This window comes from Notamacropus eugenii, chromosome 5 (genome assembly GCF_028372415.1).
Source record: "Notamacropus eugenii isolate mMacEug1 chromosome 5, mMacEug1.pri_v2, whole genome shotgun sequence".
Lineage (NCBI taxonomy): Eukaryota > Metazoa > Chordata > Mammalia > Diprotodontia > Macropodidae > Notamacropus > Notamacropus eugenii.
The window spans coordinates 10,662,945-10,681,920 of NC_092876.1; the positions used below are offsets into that span (position 1 = coordinate 10,662,945).

The following is an 18,976-nucleotide window of genomic DNA, read 5'->3' on the forward strand; positions in this document are numbered from 1 at the left end:
GCAGCAGGCAGGGAGGTGCTTTCCTCCTTCGGTTCCTGCTAAAGGCCCACGGCCAGCCTGGGACCCTGGCTACAGTAGTAACACAGTGACGGTAGTGCCACTGCTGGGGCAAAGGCATGGAGGTGGGAAATGGAACGCTGACTTCCGGATCCATCGTGCGAGCGCTTGGGGTTCCCCAATGCCACGTGCAGACGACCCGCTTCTTCACTAAACGCGGCCTCAGCTAGTTGCTGTTCAGTCGTGGGTTCAAATGCAGCCTTTCATGGGGAGCTGGTCGTGACTGCAAACGGATCAATTGCCTGCCCCCACACCAGAGCTCCTGTCTTCTGCCCTCGGGCTTTGGGGAGACCCCCGGGGTGAGTCATATCCGCCAGGGCTGCCCCAGAGCCCAGCGAGCTGGAGATCAGCGCTCAAGCCACGTCCTCTTTCCAGGAGGATGCCGGACTACAACTCCCAAGAGGCCTCGCGCTATGGATTCCGGACTACATCTCCCAGGAGGCCTCGCGCTATGGATTTCCGGACTACATCTCCCAGGAGGCCTCGCGCTATGGATTTCCGGACTACATCTCCCAGGAGGCCCCGCGCCTCACTGTACGCCACTTCCGCTTCTATTTCCACGTGACTTGTGTGTCCACAGCGGTCGCATGGTGAGTCTCCCGGGGCTCCGGGGTGGGCGTGCCGTGTCTCCCTGAGCCCCCAGACCCCTGAAGGGACCCAGATATGCTGGGTTCCCTTCTCCCCAAAGGTGTTCCAACGAGTAGAGGCCAATAACCGCCCTCCAGGGAACCCAGGCGTTCCCAGACCCCTGTCCTCCAAAGGGACCCGGGCTCCCTGACCCTTCCCAGAGGGATGCAGATGTCCTGAGCCACAAACGTGCCGAAATTCCAGCCCTCGGACCAGGGCGAAGGGCAGGACCCCCCGCGGCCCCCTCCCCCACCCCGGGGATTCACCGAGGAGGAGGAGACCCCCGAGAGAGGAGGAGGCCGAGCCCGGGCCGGGCCCCGCAGGGGGCAGGGGGTCATGGGGGGCTCAGATTTGGGTCCGAGGGCCCTTCGGGGTCACTGCCCAGGGGAGGTCACTGGCTCAGGGGACCCCACCGTCCCTGCGATCGAGGCATCCTGGTCCCCCTTGGGCGCCCCAGCGCCTGGCCCATAGTACCCACTTATTAAGTGTGTAATGAACTGACAAGTCCTGCCCCTGTCCAGGCTGTCCCCTGTGCTATAGCAGCAGATAGAATGGGGAACACCCGCCTTCACACTTATCTGTGAGACCTGAAGCCGGTCGCCTGTCCTCTGTCTGCCTGTTTCTGCTACTGTAAGATGGGTCACATTTTAGCCGCTGTGTTATAACAGCTAGATTGTTGTGAAGATCACCTGTCCATGGAGAGCACGGTGACTGTGTCGTGGCCCCCATGCCCAGCTGCCCCATCAAGACCCAGAGTCCTGCCCTCCTGCCCACCTCCCCTCCTGGGATCCAGGCATCTTATCTGCTAAGGCCTTTCCCTGGGCTCCGATATCCTGCTCCCTTTTCTCGACCCAAGTGCCCAGATGACCAGCTCTATCCCCAGATACCTCCAGCAATAATGTTTCCAGGATGCATTCTCACCAGGGCCCTGTGAGGTGAGCCTTGGAAGTATTAACCTCATTTCACTATTTCCCGGTTGAGATTTTGGGATTTCAGTCTTGAGCCAACATGCCTCGGTTAGGTGCTTTCTATGGGCCAGACCCTAGGAATATAGAGACAGACCTGAAACAGTTCCTTCTCTCAGAAAGCTTCTGTTCTATCAGGGGAGGTATAGATCTCTACAAATAGATACAAGGTGAGTTCTTGGGCTAGGATTAGCAGCTGTGGAGATCAGGAAGGGCCCTGCACAGATGTTGTGTAGGAGCTGATTGTTAAAGGGAACTAGGGACTCCGAGAGGAAGAAGTGAGGAGGGCATGTGTTCAGGGCATAGAGACCGGAAATGGATTATGTTTTGGGGAATAGTCACACTGCTAGCATATGTAAGCCACCATTAAAATCCAGGTTTCCTGGTTCCTTTGCTAGCCTTATATTGCTTGGGGGTAGTAGTGTCTGGTAGCCTGAGCCTTCTCTGGGGCCAGAGTCTGGGCCCCTGTCAGAAAAGACCAGATCCCAGGTAGCTGCTGCAGGTACCATGACCCCTGCCCTCCTCCATTCCTGATTGTTGGTGCTTGCCTGGCTGGGGTCTGGTAGCCTGGGGAGGGGGGGAGTCGGTGACTTCCTGTCCAGGAGGCACAAAAAAACCACATTTCCCCATGATTCCTTTTCCTTCTCCAGCTCAGCCTGCAGAGAATTTGGTCCTTCCCAACAAGTGCAGCATTGAGCAGGAGGACATGGGCCCTGGAGTCCTGAGAGCCCCGGCTCAGGTGAGTGGGATGGGATTTTAGAATCCCAGAGTCAGAGAAAGGGACCTTAGGGGCAGCTTGTGGCTCTCACCCCCAGCATGTTTTTGAAGATCCTTGGGGAGGCCTAGTCCATTGTTAGGCTTCTGTAGCCAGGCTGCAGTTTTGTCCTTAACAACTTGGATCATGGAACGAGGGAATGAAACCTAAGCCAGGCCTAAATGCCTGACTACCTAGGAATGTAGTGCAGCCGGCCAGCGCAGCTGGGCCCTCTCATGTTAGTGCTTCTGTCTCCTTCCTTCCTTGCGGTATTGGGCAGGTGGGTGGTCCAGTGGGCAGAGTGCTAGATTTGAAGGCAAGTCACTTAACCGTTGCCTGCCTCAGTTTCCTTAATTGTAAAATGAGGACAACAGCAGCCCCAACCCACCAGGCTATTTTGAGGATCAAATGAGAGAATATTTGTAAAGTACTTTCCTAACCTGAAAGCCCGTCCAAACCCTCGTGCTTGTCTCAGCCCTCCTTGGTCATTGCTATCCTGTCCTTTCTAGTGAAGAGATCATTTTCTTTGACCCTTGAAGGTCGAATGGGGCTCTTTGAGGGCCGGATCTGTTTCTATATCCCTAGTGCTTAGAGCAGTGGCTGGCCCATAGGAAGTGTTTATTCGAGGCCTGTGTATTGGTAGACTTGACCCAGAAAACAGAAAGAAATTATGAATCAAACAGCTCTGCCTTCTCTCCCATCTCCCCTGGGCTGACCTCCCCTGTCATGTTTGACTCTGGAAGCCTGCCTCTGGCACTTACCATCTATATGCTGGGTGACCCTGGACGAGGAGCACAGTCTGTCTTAGCCTCAGTTTTCTCATCTGTAAAATGAAGATAATAATAGCTCCAGGATCCCAGAGTTATTGGGAGGGACAGAGTACTTGGCAGATGCATACTCTTCGTTTTGGGACTGCGTGTCAGAAGATGCCCAGTTCTCTGTCCCAAACTCTGAGAGGGAGGGGTGCTTTCTCCATAGGCTTCCTATCATTTCTATGCCCGCATCTATTTTTGTTCTGTTAGTCACAGTGGAACTTCCCCATGTTGGCTCCTCCACCTTGGGACATAGGATATATCATCATGAGGCAGGTCAGGAATTCATTGGCTCCTCTGCTTTGGCGGAGAGAGACAGAGCCAAGAGATGCAGAGAGGAAGAGCCTCTGTCTGCCTCCTCTGAATCATAGAAAGCTTACTGACTGTAGCAACATATTTTGAAACTTAAGCAATACAAAGTAGGTGAAGAGGAAACAAAATTTCCTTCTTTTTACTTAGAAAACTATAGTCAGCAAAAAAATGAAATGAAATAAAATTGACAGAGTTGCAAGATATAAAATAAGCCCACATAATTAGTATTTCTGTGTATCACCAGCAGAATCCCACAGGAAGAGAGATGGAAATTCTATTCAAAACAAATACAAAGGGTATAAAACGTTTGGGAGTGTCAATGAGGAAGAAGAAAAGAAAAATAACACTTAATGGAAGCCCCCAATAAGGTTATGCATAGCCCAGAGGGTAGCTGGAAGGACACACCTGAGTACAAAGCTTGGGAAGGTAAAAGGTTGTGGGGGGGGAAGGGGGAGGTAGTGATAAGAGAAGAGGGCCCACCACAGAGTCTACTCCCTGCCCCCCTTAGGGAGCAGGATGTGAATGATGAACCAGCAGAGAAGAGGGTCCAGGAGTGGTCAGAAGAGTAAGAGGAGATCCAGGGGAGAGTAGTATTACAGTATAGCAGAGACATCAGAAAGAGATAAGGGCTAAGAAGAGGTCACAGGATTTGACAATTAAAAGACTTGCTTATAATTGGACCAACAGTTGGTAGGTAGTAGTTGTAGCTGATATTTTTATGGTACTTTCTATTTTAAGAATCACTTTTTCTCACCTGAACTTCCTGGCAATCATGGGGTAGATAGTCCCAGAGTTGTCATCCACATTTTACAGAAGAGAAAACAAAGGCTCAGAGGTATTCTCCATGGTACCAGAGATGGGGTGTGACCTCGGTTCTCCCCAAGTGCAGGGTCAGACCTCTCTTGACTATATCATGTTACTTCTGTGAGAAATGGTTTAAAGAACTTGAGATTTTAACCTGGAGGAAAGAAGAAAGGGCAAAAACAAATATTTATTAAGCACCTACACTGTACGAAGCTCAGTGCTAAGCACTTTATCTCATCTGATACAACAATTCTGAGAGATATGTACTTTTTATTTTCTCCATTTTTACAACTGAGGAAACTGAAACACACAGAGGTTAAGTGACTTGCCCAGGGTCACAAGGTTAGTCAGTATCTGAGGCCAGATTTGAACTCTGGTCTTCTTGACTCCAGGCCCTGCAGTCTATCTCAATAGCTACTTTCAGGCCTTTGAGGTTTTGTCTTGTAAAAGAGGACTCACCTTTTTCTGCTTGATCCAGGAGACAGAACTAGCCAGTAGTTCCATGTAGAAGTTCCTGAAAGTTAGATCTGAGCCAGATGTTGGAGGTTAACAAGCTTCTGGCCTGGACTAAAGCCATGCAAAAGTGAAATGAGCCGAATAGGATGTCTTGGGAGGGAGAGGGTTCCCTTTTGTTTCAAGTCTTCAGGTGGAGGAGGGGCAGCGGCTTGGTGGGGACTTTGAGAATTCACGTCCAGGTCGCTTTGTGGTCTGCACACGCTCTGAGTCCTCTTCCAGCTCTCAGATTTCATGATTTTCTGTCATCATGTGTTGCCTCGAGGAGTCAGGCCACTTTCCTCCTTGGGGCTCCTTTGTCTCTATTACATCTGCTCCCCTTCTTGTCCCCCCCATCCTCTGTGCTCCCTTCCCACAACCCACAGGGAGACACCTCAGACTTGGGCACTAGGAAGGGTTTTAGCCTGTAGTCAGGAGACCTGAACTGACCATGAAACTTTGCCCCAGTGACTTTTTCTCATTGGCCTGTTTCTCCTTCTGCATTGTCATGGGCAGAAACACAGGCATTTTTTAGGCCTTTCCATGTTGCTGCCTCTTGGATGTGGAGTTGTGTCAGCGACCTTAATGCAATTATGATCATTCAATACTAGTGGGATTGTGGAGCACATGGCACACTAAGGGTGACTGTCAGCTGTGTGGATTGGCACATCAGCTGGCACAAAGAACTCATTTGGCATTCCCTGGAGGGGAGTGTGAAGGAATGAAGGTGCCATGTGGAAAGTGGACTGTACTCACAACTAGAAAGCTTGTGCTGACCTGGCTCAGACACTCCCCATCTTGGTGACTTGTGCTCAAGTGGCTTGCCCTCCCGAGGTCTCCATTTCATTCTCCCTAAAACAGAAAGGTTTGACTGAAGGATACTGAAAGTTCCTTCCATCTCTAAAGCTTTTGTTCTTTGATGTTTCAGGATTCTCTGACCTTCAGAGATGTGACTGTGGACTTCTCTGGGGAGGAGTGGAGACACCTGGATTCCTCTCAGAAGGAGCTCTACAAGGAGGTGATGCTGGAAAACTACAGGAACCTTGTATTCCTAGGTGAGGGTGGCTTCCCTGGGCCCAGGCCCTGCTCTTGTAGAGTAGAATTACCCCTAAGCTCTTGACTTCTTCCTTTGCTACATGGCTGATGGTATTTTAAGGCATTAGCAATTCTTACAGACCAGAGTTCCTCAAATCTGAGAGATAGTACACATTTGTTCCCTTTTCTCACACCAGAAGTCTCTGCCCAGTGTAACTGAAAGCTGAGCATTCCATTAGGCTGCCCTGAGCTGTCTCTGCCACCTTCCTTTGTCATTAGGAACTAAAGATATGATTAGATTCACTGAAGCTGAGAATTGAACTGTCTTTGAAGGCTGTGTGGCCCTTTGTCCCTGAAGAAGACTGTCCTCTAAGGCCTGCCCCATATGTGATCTTCAAGCCTCTGCTTCATGCCATTTCCCAAGTTGGCCCATTCTGTTTATAAATAGAGCTCATTGTTAGAAACATGTCCTTCCCTTCAGCCTAAATTTGTGTCTTGGCAACTTCTCATTGGTACTCACTCATAGCTTTGTCCTCCGTGCTAGGCAGATAATTTCCCCTAATACCAGGTAGAATCTGGGAGATGAGGAAGTTGGAAGGAGAGGCTGGGCAGGGAATGGACAGAATGAACTAATTTTCTGCCCAGTTTCAAGTCAGCTTGGTGTCCCATACTACAGCATCTCTCCTTCCTGGAAATACCACACAGAGCTTTCTCCAGAGGTCCTTTGTGGTCTCCTGGGCCTGCCCTCATTTCTTAAAATTCTGAGATTTTCTCTCTCTTCAGCACTTCTCTGTTTATGATGACCAGGGCTTCCAGTTCCCCAGAGAGACGTGATCTCCCACTTGGAACGAGGGGAAGCCCCATGGATGCTGGAGAAAGAAGGCTCAAGAGGCTCCTGTCTAGGTGAGTGAGGGAACCAGGAACTGGGGCTATTACTGTGGAATCATTTTCTGTAAATGTAGAACATGTTTTGAAGTGTTGCCAAAGAATGATCCTAGAGAGCCCCAAGAGCTATGGGGAGACCTCAGGATGGCAAGCCACTTGAGCACAAGTCACCAAGATGGGGAGTGTCTGAGCCAGGTCAGCACAAGCTTTCTAGTTGTGAGTACAGTCCACATGGCACCTTCATTCCTTCACACTCCTCTCCAGGGAATGCCAAATGAGTTCTTTGTGCCAGCTGATGTGCCAATCCACACAGCTGACAGTCACCCTTAGTGTGCCATGTGCTCCACAATCCCACTAGTATTGAATGATCATAATTGCATTAAGGTTGCTGGCACAACTCCACATCCAAGAGGCAGCACATCCAGAGGAAAGACCTAAAAATGCCTGTGTCTCTGCCCATGACAATGCAGAAGGAGAAACAGGCCAATGAGAAAAAGTCACTGGGGCAAAGTTTCATGGTCAGTTCGGGTCTCCTGACTACAGGCTAAAACCCTTCCTAGTGCCCAAGTCTGAGGTGTCTCCCTGTGGGTTGTGGGAAGGGAGCACAGAGGATGGGGGGGACAAGAAGGGGAGAAGATGTGGTAGAGACAAAGGATCCCCAAGGAGGAAGGTGGCCTGACTCCTCGAGACAGCACACGATGACAAGGTCTCTGGTACGGGCACTTTCATAGATACCCTTTATCTGAACAAATTACTTTCCTCTTCTACATAAATTCCTTTTTGCCTTTATTCTCAGAAAAAGTTGTTCCCAGAATGAGAGAGCTCTTTCTCCATCAATATTCTTTGGGGTCCCCCCAAGAAGTCATTCTTTCATTAACTCCCTCCTCCACAGGTACTTTTCTCATTTCCTAATAAGTATAAAGCCATCCTCGCCCTGAGAGCCATATAAGAGAAAAAGAAAGTGCTCCCTGTGCCCTCTGGCTTTGGAGTGGAGTTGGAATGACAATGTAATGATAGACGCAGCAAGTAGGAACAGTTGTGTCGCCATGATGGGTAACGATGGTAAACACTACAGGAACAGAGGGAAGGGCACAATAGCCAAATCTGATCCATGCGAAGTCCGCCCTCTGCCTGGAGATGAGCTGCAGAGCTTCAGGTCAGGGAATGAGGCGTCATAGCATCTTACTCTGAAAAGAAGTTGGGTGTGGTAGTGGGCTTTGCAACAATTCCATCACATCTGCATGGCATGCCAGGCATCCTTGAATGAGCTGGAGCTGTGTGGATCAAGGTGCAGCCTCTCTTAACCTGTCTGACTACCTGAGGAACACCGTGCTGCATTTTAGGAAAATTATTGACAGACATGGGCAGAAGCCATAGGGTGAGGAGGTCTCAATGGGCTTTGATCTGCCTTTGTGGATGGGGTGGAATCCCCACATTGATGCAGCCAGTGGGGTCAGGACTGAAGTATGGACAGACAGGAGTATGTCCTTCGGAGGATGACCAAGACACTGAGGAAATTGGAGATCATGCCATGTGAGGAACAGTTGGAGGAACTGGGACTGGAGAACAGACTCTGGGAAGATGTGAGGGCAGCCTTTAGACATGTGAAGGACTTTTGTAGTCCAGCGTTTAACATAGGCCCTGTCATATAGTAGGTGTTTCATAAATGCTTGTTGATTTGACTGCTTGGCCCCAGTGGCAGACATGACCTCCCTGATTCGAAGTCTCCTGTCTCTTTAATAGGGAAGTTCAGAACTTGAAGAAGAGTCTTCAAGTGGTGGTCAGTTCCCTGTCGTCATTAAGGGCAGGGTCTTTAAGCAGAGGCTACTACAGCTCTTTGCACTGATGTTACAGAGGACATTTAAACCCAGGTCCAGGGGAGGCAACATGGCCACTGGGTTCCCATTCAACTGTTTAGGCCTGGAGGATTGGGGGGAGGTGCTCCTCTGATCTTGCATCAGACCACCAGTTTTATACTGAATACCCAGAGAACCCTGTGCCTTTTAATACTTGGAGGTTACAGGGCAGCACATGGCCTGTCAATCCATCACCCATTGCCTCTCTGGGGCTCACTCCCTTCCCTAGTCTTCCATATCCTTGATAGTATCTCTTTGCTTCTCTGATGGGATTTTACTTCCTCTTTAAAGCATGCTTTGTTTCATTTGGAAATAACCAAGCCTATGAAATATGTCCCCTTAAAGAATGTTCCATTTCTCCATTTATGGCCTGGCCTGCCACCCATGAGGTGTGGCAGCAGCTGATAGTCCTTAGACAGTCCTGAGCATGGCCAGAAGGCCCCAAAGAGAGCCTCTGGCAGAGAGCTAGATGCATTTGTGACCATTAGGCCTCCTAGTATGCTTCTGTTCAGCCTTAGCAGCAGTAAATCCATGGGTTTTACAGTGGGAAGACAATGCTCCCAGAGCAGGACAGTCACAGCATGTGACCTTTGCTTCTCCAGCTGGAGGAGCAAAGCTTTAAAACTGGAAGGGCCCTCCCCAGCTGTTGGGTCAAGCCCTCCTTCCCATTTTACAGGTGAGGAAACAGCCCTAGAGAGGTTGGATGGTTTGCATTGGAACCCAGAGCCTCAAACTCTGGAACCACTGCTCCTCCCAGTGTGCCACATTGCCTTCAGAGTGGGCTCCATGTTTTTGTTTCACTTTATCAGGCCAGTTCTGTCCCATGCTTTGTTGGTTGAATCTGTGTGCAGGATTTGACATTGGTCCCTGAAAATAGTGCCTATTTTTGCTTATTAGTCCAGACAGCCCCAGGGTCTATTTGAAAGTTGTTTATGTCATCCAGCATGTCATTTTCCAAACTAACTTTGTCTCTAAGCCAGTATGAGCAGTCAGTCAGCAAACATTTATGAAGTACTCTTATATGCCAGGCACTGTGCTAAGTGCTAGGGATACAAGAAGTGGCAAAATCTTGACCCTGCCCTCCAGGAGCTCTCATTATGAAGAGCAGACCACCTCTAAACAATTATGTATGTACATACAGGATAGCTAGAGGATAACCTGGAGGTCATCTCCAATAAAGGCCTTTGTCAGCTCTGGCAGAATGTGAAATTTAAATCTTAAAGCCAAGAGGTGGAGATGAGGAGGAAGAGCATCACAGGGAAAGGCTACAGCCAGGGCAAAAGCCCAAAGGCAGAGCTGCAAAGTCAGTGTAACTACTTGTGGACAACGTGGAGAGGAATCAGGTGCATGAATTCCGGGCAAGGCTTTGAATCCCAAATACAGGATTTTGTATTTGATCCTGGAAGCTGAGAAGGGGGGTGACACGGTCAGAGCTGCGTTTTAGGAAAATCCTTTTATTGGTTGAATAGAAGGTAGGTTGGAAGTGGAAGAGACTGGAGGCAGGCAGACCCCACAGCAGGTGTTGCTGCAGTCTAAGCATGAAGTGATGAGGGCTTGTACCACATTGGTGGCAGATTGAAGTCAAAGAAAGCTAAGAGCCTGCCTTAATAAAGTAGAGCCCTTCATCCCTCTGTTGCTCAGCCCACTTTGGGCCCAGCCTATTCTAGTCTCGCTGTGTTAGTGAGTGTTCCTTGAAAGATTGTTACAAATAGGATACAGAAATTCAGAGAAATGTTGCAGGCTTTTGTGTTCTGACCTGTCTGGTGAAAGGCCCCATTGCTAAAGAAAAGGAAGTGAATTTCAAACACTTCCTTGGATGACACTCCTGTTCTCCAGAATTTCTCAGAGATTACCACATGCTGGAGACTGGGTTTAGCTGAGACCATGCCCATGATTCAGGCTTGGGATTGGAGCATATTAAAACACTGCGGACCATGTAGAATTCAGAAAGCAGATTTATTTGGGAATGCAAGATTTTAAAGGAATGCAATCATAGATTTGAGTGAAGGCTGCTTCTTTCCCCATTCGCCAACATGACAGCGTCTGGTCAGGGAGATGTCTTGGGAATTCCCTCAGTCCTAGAGGCCCCAGATCCTTTTAGACTTGGCTTTTTTATGTCTCAGGAGCACAGGAAGCCACCCCAGTAGTTTGTACCCTCTTGTCCCAGTTGTGAGGACAGCATGCTCAATCCCCAAGAGAAACCACCTAGGCCATGTAAAGCATGCTGCTCCTAGCACCCAGGGCTTCCTACACACATTCACACCTGCATTTCCTTTTGTTGTCCTTGGATGTAGTTGTTCATCATTGAGGTTGTTCCTCTTAAGGATGTTCAAGGGGCAGGCACAGTGCAGGCTCCAGAGGGAATCACTGAATCAGCAGCAGTCAGCCCAGTGGAGTGTCCTCAGTGTGCTCAGCCATCCGGAGCCACAGTTTCCTCTGCCCTGCCTGTTTCAGGAGGCTATGTGAGCATCCGATGGGATGATTCATATGTAAGCTCTTTGCAGAATAAATCACTCTTTGAATTTGAAATCGTGACATTTTATTGTTCATTCTGCCCTTTCGTGTGTGTGATTACTTTCTTTCAGGAGACAGAAGATTAAATGTAAACAGTAGAAAGGGAGGATTTACTTTTTTATTATTCTTTCTTTCAGATTGGGAGTCTAAGCCTAAAACCAAAGAGTTTACTGTAAAGCTGGGTATTACTATGCAAGATTTATCCCAGGAGAGATTCACAGGCAACAGTTCCTGGGACTTGAAGGTGGGAGAAACCTGGAAAAGTGATGTTCAGTTAGGAAAGAAGAGCCAGCTGGAGAATCATTCCAAGGAATCATCATTTCATTCCAGGAAAATTCCCAGAGATGTCAGAGCCCTTGAATGTAAAAAATTTGGGGAAGGCATCAGTCTGAGGCTGGTCTTTTCTGAAAAACAACAGAGAGTTCCTAGAGCAAAGAGTCAAAATAAGTGGGATACATTTAGGGAAAGCTTCCGACAGCATTCAAGCCTAATTAAGACATTTGCCTCAGGAAAGGTACAGTCTAAGTATAAAGAATGTGAACAACTCTTCAGTTATCGGACAGACCTCATTCAGTGTCATAGTAAGACTGCTGGAGAGAAACATGAGTGTAATGCATGTGGAAAGGCCTTCAAACTGAGCACAAACTTTATTAGACATCAGAAAACTCATGTTAGAAAGAATCATTATAAATGTGATGAATGTGGGAAGACGTTCACCCAGAATACAAAGTTTGTTTACCATCAGAAAATTCATACTGCAGAAAAACCCTATAAATGTAATGAATGTGGTAAAGCCTTCAAACAACCCTCATCCCTTAGTTACCATCAGAGAATACACACTGGAGAAAAACCATATGAGTGTGCTGAATGTGGAAAACATTTCAGTCGGACGCCAGACCTTACTAGACATCAGAAAATTCATACTGGAGAAAAGCCTTTTAAATGTACTGAATGTGGGAAGGCCTTTAGCCAAAGCACATATCTGACTGTACATCAGAGAATTCATAATGGAGATAAGCCCCATAAATGTAACGAATGTGGAAAAGCCTTCAACCAACAATCATCCCTTAATTACCATCAAAGAATTCATACTGGAGAGAAACCTTATGCATGTAATCATTGTGGAAAAGCCTTCCGCCGTAGCACAGATCTTATTAAACACCAGAAAACTCATAGTGGAGAGAAGCCTTTTAAGTGTAACGAATGTGGAAAGGCCTATAGTCAGAACACAAGACTTACATCCCATCAGCGAATTCATACTGGAGAGAAACCCCATATATGTAAGGAATGTGGTAAAGCCTTTATCGCTAGCTCATCCCTTAATATGCATCAGCGAATTCATAGTGGAATGAAGCCCTTTGAATGTAATCAGTGTGAGAAGGCCTTTAGCCGAAGCACGGACCTGATGCGACATCAGAAGATTCATACTGGAGAGAAGCCTTATGAATGTAATGAATGTGGAAAGGCCTTTAGCCAGAGCATAAATCTTACTGTACATCAGAGAATTCACAATCGAGATAAGCCTCATAAATGTAATGAATGTGGGAAAGCCTTCAACCAACATTCATCCCTTAGTTACCATCAGAGAATTCACACTGGTGAGAAACCTCATAAGTGTAATGAATGTGGAAAAGCCTTCATTGATAGCTCATCCCTTACTTACCATCAGAGAATTCATACTGGAGAAAAACCCTATGTATGTGGTCAGTGTGGGAAGGCGTTCTATCGAAGCACAGATCTTATTAAGCACCAAAAATCTCATACTGGAGAAAAGCCTTATAAATGTGATGAATGTGGGAAGGCTTATAGCCAGAATGCAAAGCTTATTTGCCATCAGAGAATTCATACTGGAGAGAAACCACTTAAATGTAGTGAATGTGGTAAGGCCTTCAATAATAGCTCATCCCTTTCTGTACATCGGAGAATTCACAGTGGAGAAAAACCTTATGAATGTAGTCAGTGTGGGAAAGCCTTCAACCGTACACCAGACCTTGTTAGACACCAGAAAATTCATTCTGGAGAGAAACCTTATAAATGTAATGAATGTGGCAAGGCCTTCAGTAGGAATACACTACTTATCTACCATCAAAGAATTCATACTGGAGAGAAACCATATAAATGTGACAGGTGTGGTAAGGCCTTCAGCAGAAGCACACACCTTGTTAGACATCAGAAAATTCATATTTGAAGAACGCTTGTAAATGAATGTGGAAAGGCCTTTAGCCAGTACACCAGGACTCATAGCTGAAAGTAACCCCTTCAAATGTAATAAAAGTGGGAAAGTTTTCAAACAACATTCATCCCTTATTTACCAGCTGAGAACTGTATTGTAGAGAAACTGTGTGATGTAATGTGGGAAGTCTTTTGACCCAAATAGATTTCTGACCATCAGAAATTTCCTAATAAATGTGATAAATATTGGAAGACCATATTCAATGACTCTCTATTCCCTCTAGGATAAAATCTAAACTCCCTTTCTTGACATTTCAAGCCCTTCCTTCACACAGTGTCTCCTGTTTGCCTTTCCACACTAATTTCACATTCCTTTATGCATCTACACAGAAGCTAAACTGGCCTATTTGCTGTTTCCTGAACCACGTTTTACACTCTTGCCTCTACCTTTGTACCTGCTATTGCTTGCTTAAAATATATCCTCCTACTCATCCACCTTTTACAACCCTCCAGCTCCTTATAAGCTCCTTATCATTCTTTAAACTCAGTTTTGATGTCACCTTTTCAGAATCCTGCTAGTCCTGCTCTTTTCCTCTTCCAATGACCTTTCACTTACCTATGTAAATAAAATATTGTGTGTCCTCTGTAGAATACAAGCTTCTTGAGAGCAAGGATTCCCTTTTTTATATCCTCAGTGTCCAGCACAGTTCCATGTGCACATAGTAGGAGTTTAGTAAATGGGTATCAAGTTTGGGTTGAAGTGGAAAGAACAAATTGGGGTTACAGAGACTATCTGATTCTGCCCCACCTTAAGGTGGGAGAACAAGTAGCAAGAAAGAAGTTATGGAAATGTGTTGAGCACCAAAAAGAAGGCATTTGGCATCCTTGTCTTTCTGTGGGAAGAAACAAGCAATAGACTTTTCCCAGTTATCTTTGTCCTTAGTATTACTGTCTTGCTATTTTATGCCTTGCCTGATATTATCAGTTACTGAATCATAAGCAGGATGTTTCATAGGCATCTCAGACTCAGCAAGTCCAAAACAATTCATCTTCCCCTAAACCTGTCTCTATTTTACTTACTTTTGCCAAACTTACACCCATCCTGTCATTCCCTCAGGTTTGTAACCCCAGAATCATTCTCAGCAGTACCCTTTCTGTCATTCCCATATCAGATTAGAATCTTAGTGATTCTACCCACATGTTTCTTGCATCTCTCTTACATGGCTCTTGCCCTACTTCAGATCATCATCTGTTGCTTGGACTTCTAAAACCCTCCTAATTCTACAGCTGCCTCCAGTCTCCTGCCTCAGATCCATCTTCTACATTACTGCCAAATTAATATTCCTAAAGTCTGGGTCTGACTATATCACTCTCCTATTCTGGAAATTCCAGTGGCTCCCTCTTGCCTCTAGGATAAAATAGAAATTTCCTTTTGGCATGCAAAGCTCTTGACAGGCCGGGTTAAGTTTATCTTTCTAGGTTAATGGAATATTTCCCTCTCCCTGTCTTCATATGCTATTCCAACCAAACTTGTCTGCTTATATCTTGCATGATATTCCATCTCCCAATATGGGCTGCTCACTATGTCTAGAATTCACTGTTCATCTATATCTATTTGGACTTTGAGTTTTTACCAAGTCTCAGCTGTAGAGCTACTTCCTAAAATGAAGCCTGTCCTTAAACCCTAGTTGGTAATTTCAGTTACCCAAAATTACTTTGCGTATTTTCAATATTGTTTTCCTCCAATAGAAATAAGCAGGCAGGGCATGTTTAAAGTTTCATTTTGTTCAACTCAAAGGCTATATAGTCAACAAACAATTCAATTTCGTATCCTCTAGTCATAGGTTTAGATTCAAAACTGCAAAGGACCTTCAAGGTCCTCTACTTATCCTCATTGCACTGAGAAAAGCCCAGAAAGGTTAAGTAATGGCCAAGTTTACACAGGGAATGAGTATCAGAGCTAGTCTTTATGTGGCACTTTAAGGTTTGCAAAGTGCTTTACAGATCAGACTTGATCCTCACAACAGTCCTGAGAGGTAATTGTTATCCCCATTTTATAGAGGTGAAAATAGAGGCAGAAGTTAAACAACTTGCCAAGGGTCTCAGCTAGTATATATGTCTGAAGCTAGATTTGAATTCAGATCTTCCTGACTGCAGGTCCAGCACTCTTATTTGCTGCACTGCCTTATCTGTTTACTCTTGTAAGCATTTTCTAAGAAAATGTGCACAAATTATATAGTTATTGATGCTCTGAGATTCTGCCCACACCTACCTTACCCTCTTTCAGGAACTGGAGAACTAATTTCTCATCACTGCCACCCTTCCACCCCAAGTTTTGTTACTCCCTACACAGACCTATACTATGTATATTTTATAATCTTTCCATCTTTTGCCTGTTGATCTGCTTCCCAGTTAATTCTTAGATTCTCACAGGATAATTTTGCTTAGTTTGGTTTCCTGCCAAACTTTCTTGAAGCTCAATTACCCCCAATCTTCTCCAGTACTAGGTTAGCTAGGTGATGCGGTACATAGAATGCTGGGCCTGAAGTCAAGAAGACTCATCTTCCTAAATTCAAATCTGACCTCAAACACTTGCTAGGTGTGTAGTCCTGGGCAGGTCACTTAATTAACCCTATTTGCCTCAATTCCTCATCTTTAAAATGAGCTGGAAAAGGAAATAGCAAACCACTCCAGGATTTTTGCCAAGAAAACCTCAAATGGGATCATGAAGGGTTGAACACAACTCAACAGTAATTGCTTATAATCTTCCTTGGGATCATAGATCTAGAGTTGGAAGAAATCTCAAAGGCACCTAGGCCAAGCTTCTTGTTTTACAGACGAGGAAACAGGTCGAGGGAGGTGAGACTTGTCCAAGGTTGTCCAAGTCATAAATGTCAGAAGTGGGATTTGAATTCGGGACCTCTGGCTGCAGCACTCTGTGCCCTACTGCCCCAACCTTCATCCCCTCTCCATAAGATTTTAGATAGGAATTGATACGCTAAACTGGCACGCCATACTAGAATGACATATTGGCTGAAACCAAGAGGTGATTTTTTTTTTTTTACAAAAACTAAGTAACACTGATAAACCATGAATAGATCCACCTTTTATGAAAGGGATGACTGAAATTATCAAGTGGAAAATGAAAGACATTGTAAGCTGGAGGGTATCCTGAGGAGGGCAGCCCCAGGCTATTGAGAAGTTAAGGGACTTGTGCAAGATCACAATGTGTCAGAGATGGGACTAGAAGAGCATTTCTTGTCTTCAAGGTGGGCTTGACATCCACTATGCCTAAACAAGCTATGCCTTGCAGTTTCTTGGGTGAACAAGAATTTTTGGGTTTTTGTGGGGGGTTTTTCTTGGGGAGGGGTAGGGAATCATGGTTCGTCACATCTCATCTCCACCTTCTTCATTCCATTCCTAGTATAGGCCCTCATTCCTTGGCCTTTTGCAACAATATTCTTCCTTGTCTTCTAGCCTCAAATCACTCCAATCCATCCTTTGCTCAGTTGCCAGGTGTTTTCCTGAAGTGCAGGAATGTCCGCATCATCCCCCTACTCAATCAAATCCACCACACCTATCCAGTCCCTCTCTCTAGCTTCCATTCTGCCTTCTTACCTTTGGTCTCCCTAATTCTAATCTAATTGTGGCCAGGGCATTAAGAATCCTGCTATTTCTGGACACTCATGCCAAGAGATGCTGAAGACCTCTCTTCTTACAGAGAATTTTCCTTTAATACTGTACTACAGGATAGTATTATCAGGATTCCAGAGGTAGTAGCAATATTTCCTAAGGCTAACACTTCCTTATTTCTCAGTCATCTGCCGTCCTTTCCTTCCTACTCTCCCATCACCCACCAAGGGTAGTTATGCACCAGCCACCACGGGTCCAAAAGGAAAAGAGTGCAGATAACAGAAGGGACATGTTCAAAGAGCCAAGCTAAGAGGTCCCTCTGCCCTAGAAATGAGAGCAGAGATAAGACTGGAGGAGCAAGGGAGGGAGGGAAGGAAAGATGGAGGGAGAAAGGGATTGATGGATGGAGAGAGGAAAGAGAAGGAAGGGGAGATGGAGAAGAGAGGGATGGAATGGATGGGGAGAGGGAAGGAGGGAGGAAAGAAGAAGGGAGGAAGGGATGGGTGGAGAGGGGAGGGAGGGAGAAAAGGAATGAGAGATGGAGGGAGAAGAGAGGGCTGGATGGGTGGATGATTGTTGTCCTTCATTATCAAAGAGGACCAAAATAATATCACTATGCTAGAGTCAAGTGTCAGTGTCTGACTATGGCTGATCAGACCAGCTTGGAATGCTCTACCATAGGTTAGGTACAAATAGACTGTGTGGATACTCTAAATTTGCACATCCTGCATTTGTTTGAGCCTTTTCAATTCTTCTTTGCTGATAAAGATTAGCATCTTCTCTGATGTGGGCATACCATGCTGAGCAGTGTCTCCCATTGTCACACAATTCTCAAGTTCTTAAGAGACACTTTGAGGGTGTCCCTGTATCACTCACATCTGTGAATGCTTGCCCTGTGTGAGTTGTCCATAAAATAGATATTTTGGCAATTATACCTTTTGCATTCAAACAATATAGCCAACCCATCAGAGTTGCTTTCTCTGAAGCAGAGTTTGAATGCTTGGTGGTGTAGTTTGAGAAAGGACCTCAGTATGAGAAAGTACTTTATCCTGCCAGCGGATCTTCAGAATCTTCCAAAGACAATTCAAATGGAAGCAATTGATTCAGTTTCTGTGCATGGCACTGGTAGACTATACGACAATGAGATCAGTACAATGGCTCTGTAGATGTTCAGTTTGGTGTAATTTTAGTCTAATACCGCTTCTCTCTGACACTTTCCGTCACAACCTCCTATACTCTGAGCTAGCTCTGGCTATGTGTGCATCAGCCTCATTATCCATGTGTACATCCTTGGAAAGTACACAGCCTGGTAAGTGCACTCATCCACAGCATTCAGAACTTCTCCATTTGCTGTAACTGATGGCATCACGTAGGGAGGGTGCGGTGGTGGCCTATGGAGCGCCTGTGTTTTCGAATGTTAACCGTTGTCAGAATTAGCGCAATCTCAGAACAACACAAGCAGCTGCGACTTCAGCAAGCTGGCCTTCTTTTACCAGCTTTGTGTCACTCGGGGCTGCTGTCTGGCTGCCCTCCCCGCTGGGTTCTGCCCCGAGAGCTGTTTCTGTTTCAGGTCTACTGGATTTTGTGTTGTCCATAAGCGTCGCTGCATGTACCGCTGCTGAAAGAAATGGTCTTTGTAGACATTTTTGCCCGTTCTTGTGTCTCAACCGCAGGGCAGGATCCCTGCTGGCTCTAGTAGGCAGACCAGGGATGGATGGATGGATGAGTGAGTGAATGACTGAATGAGTGAACAAGGTGGAGAGTAGGAAAGCAGGAGCCTTGAGGGCCCATGTGGAGAGCACGTGGGGGAGGGGGAGGGGCAGCCCTAAGCTCCTCCTCCAAGCAGCCCTTCAGACCATGGCAGGAAAATCCCCGGAAGAGATCGCCTTGCTGAAGGGGAGGGAGGAGAAAGCACTCTTGGACCCGCCCACCTTTGGTTTGGCCCCGCCCATCCATTCTGGCCCCGCCCATCCCAGGTGGACCCCGCCTACCTCTTTTCAGCCCCGCCCATTCTGGTTCCCCCCCAACTTCGAACAAAGCCTATGCCCCGCCCCCGGC

At 46.5% G+C, this 18,976-nt stretch overlaps 1 protein-coding gene across 1 annotated transcript in view; it reads left to right on the top strand.

Annotated features, from left to right (window-relative positions):
* Positions 1–513: 513 nt before the first annotated feature.
* Positions 514–18,976, top strand: part of LOC140503314 (uncharacterized) — a 29,148-nt gene continuing 10,685 nt past the window's right edge. The window contains 5 exon segments of the mRNA XM_072607194.1: positions 514–647; positions 2,300–2,388; positions 5,752–5,878; positions 6,666–6,761; positions 11,251–13,320. Of these exon segments, the coding sequence (XP_072463295.1) occupies positions 2,356–2,388; positions 5,752–5,878; positions 6,666–6,761; positions 11,251–13,320 (2,326 nt within the window). The 5' untranslated portion in view covers positions 514–647; positions 2,300–2,355.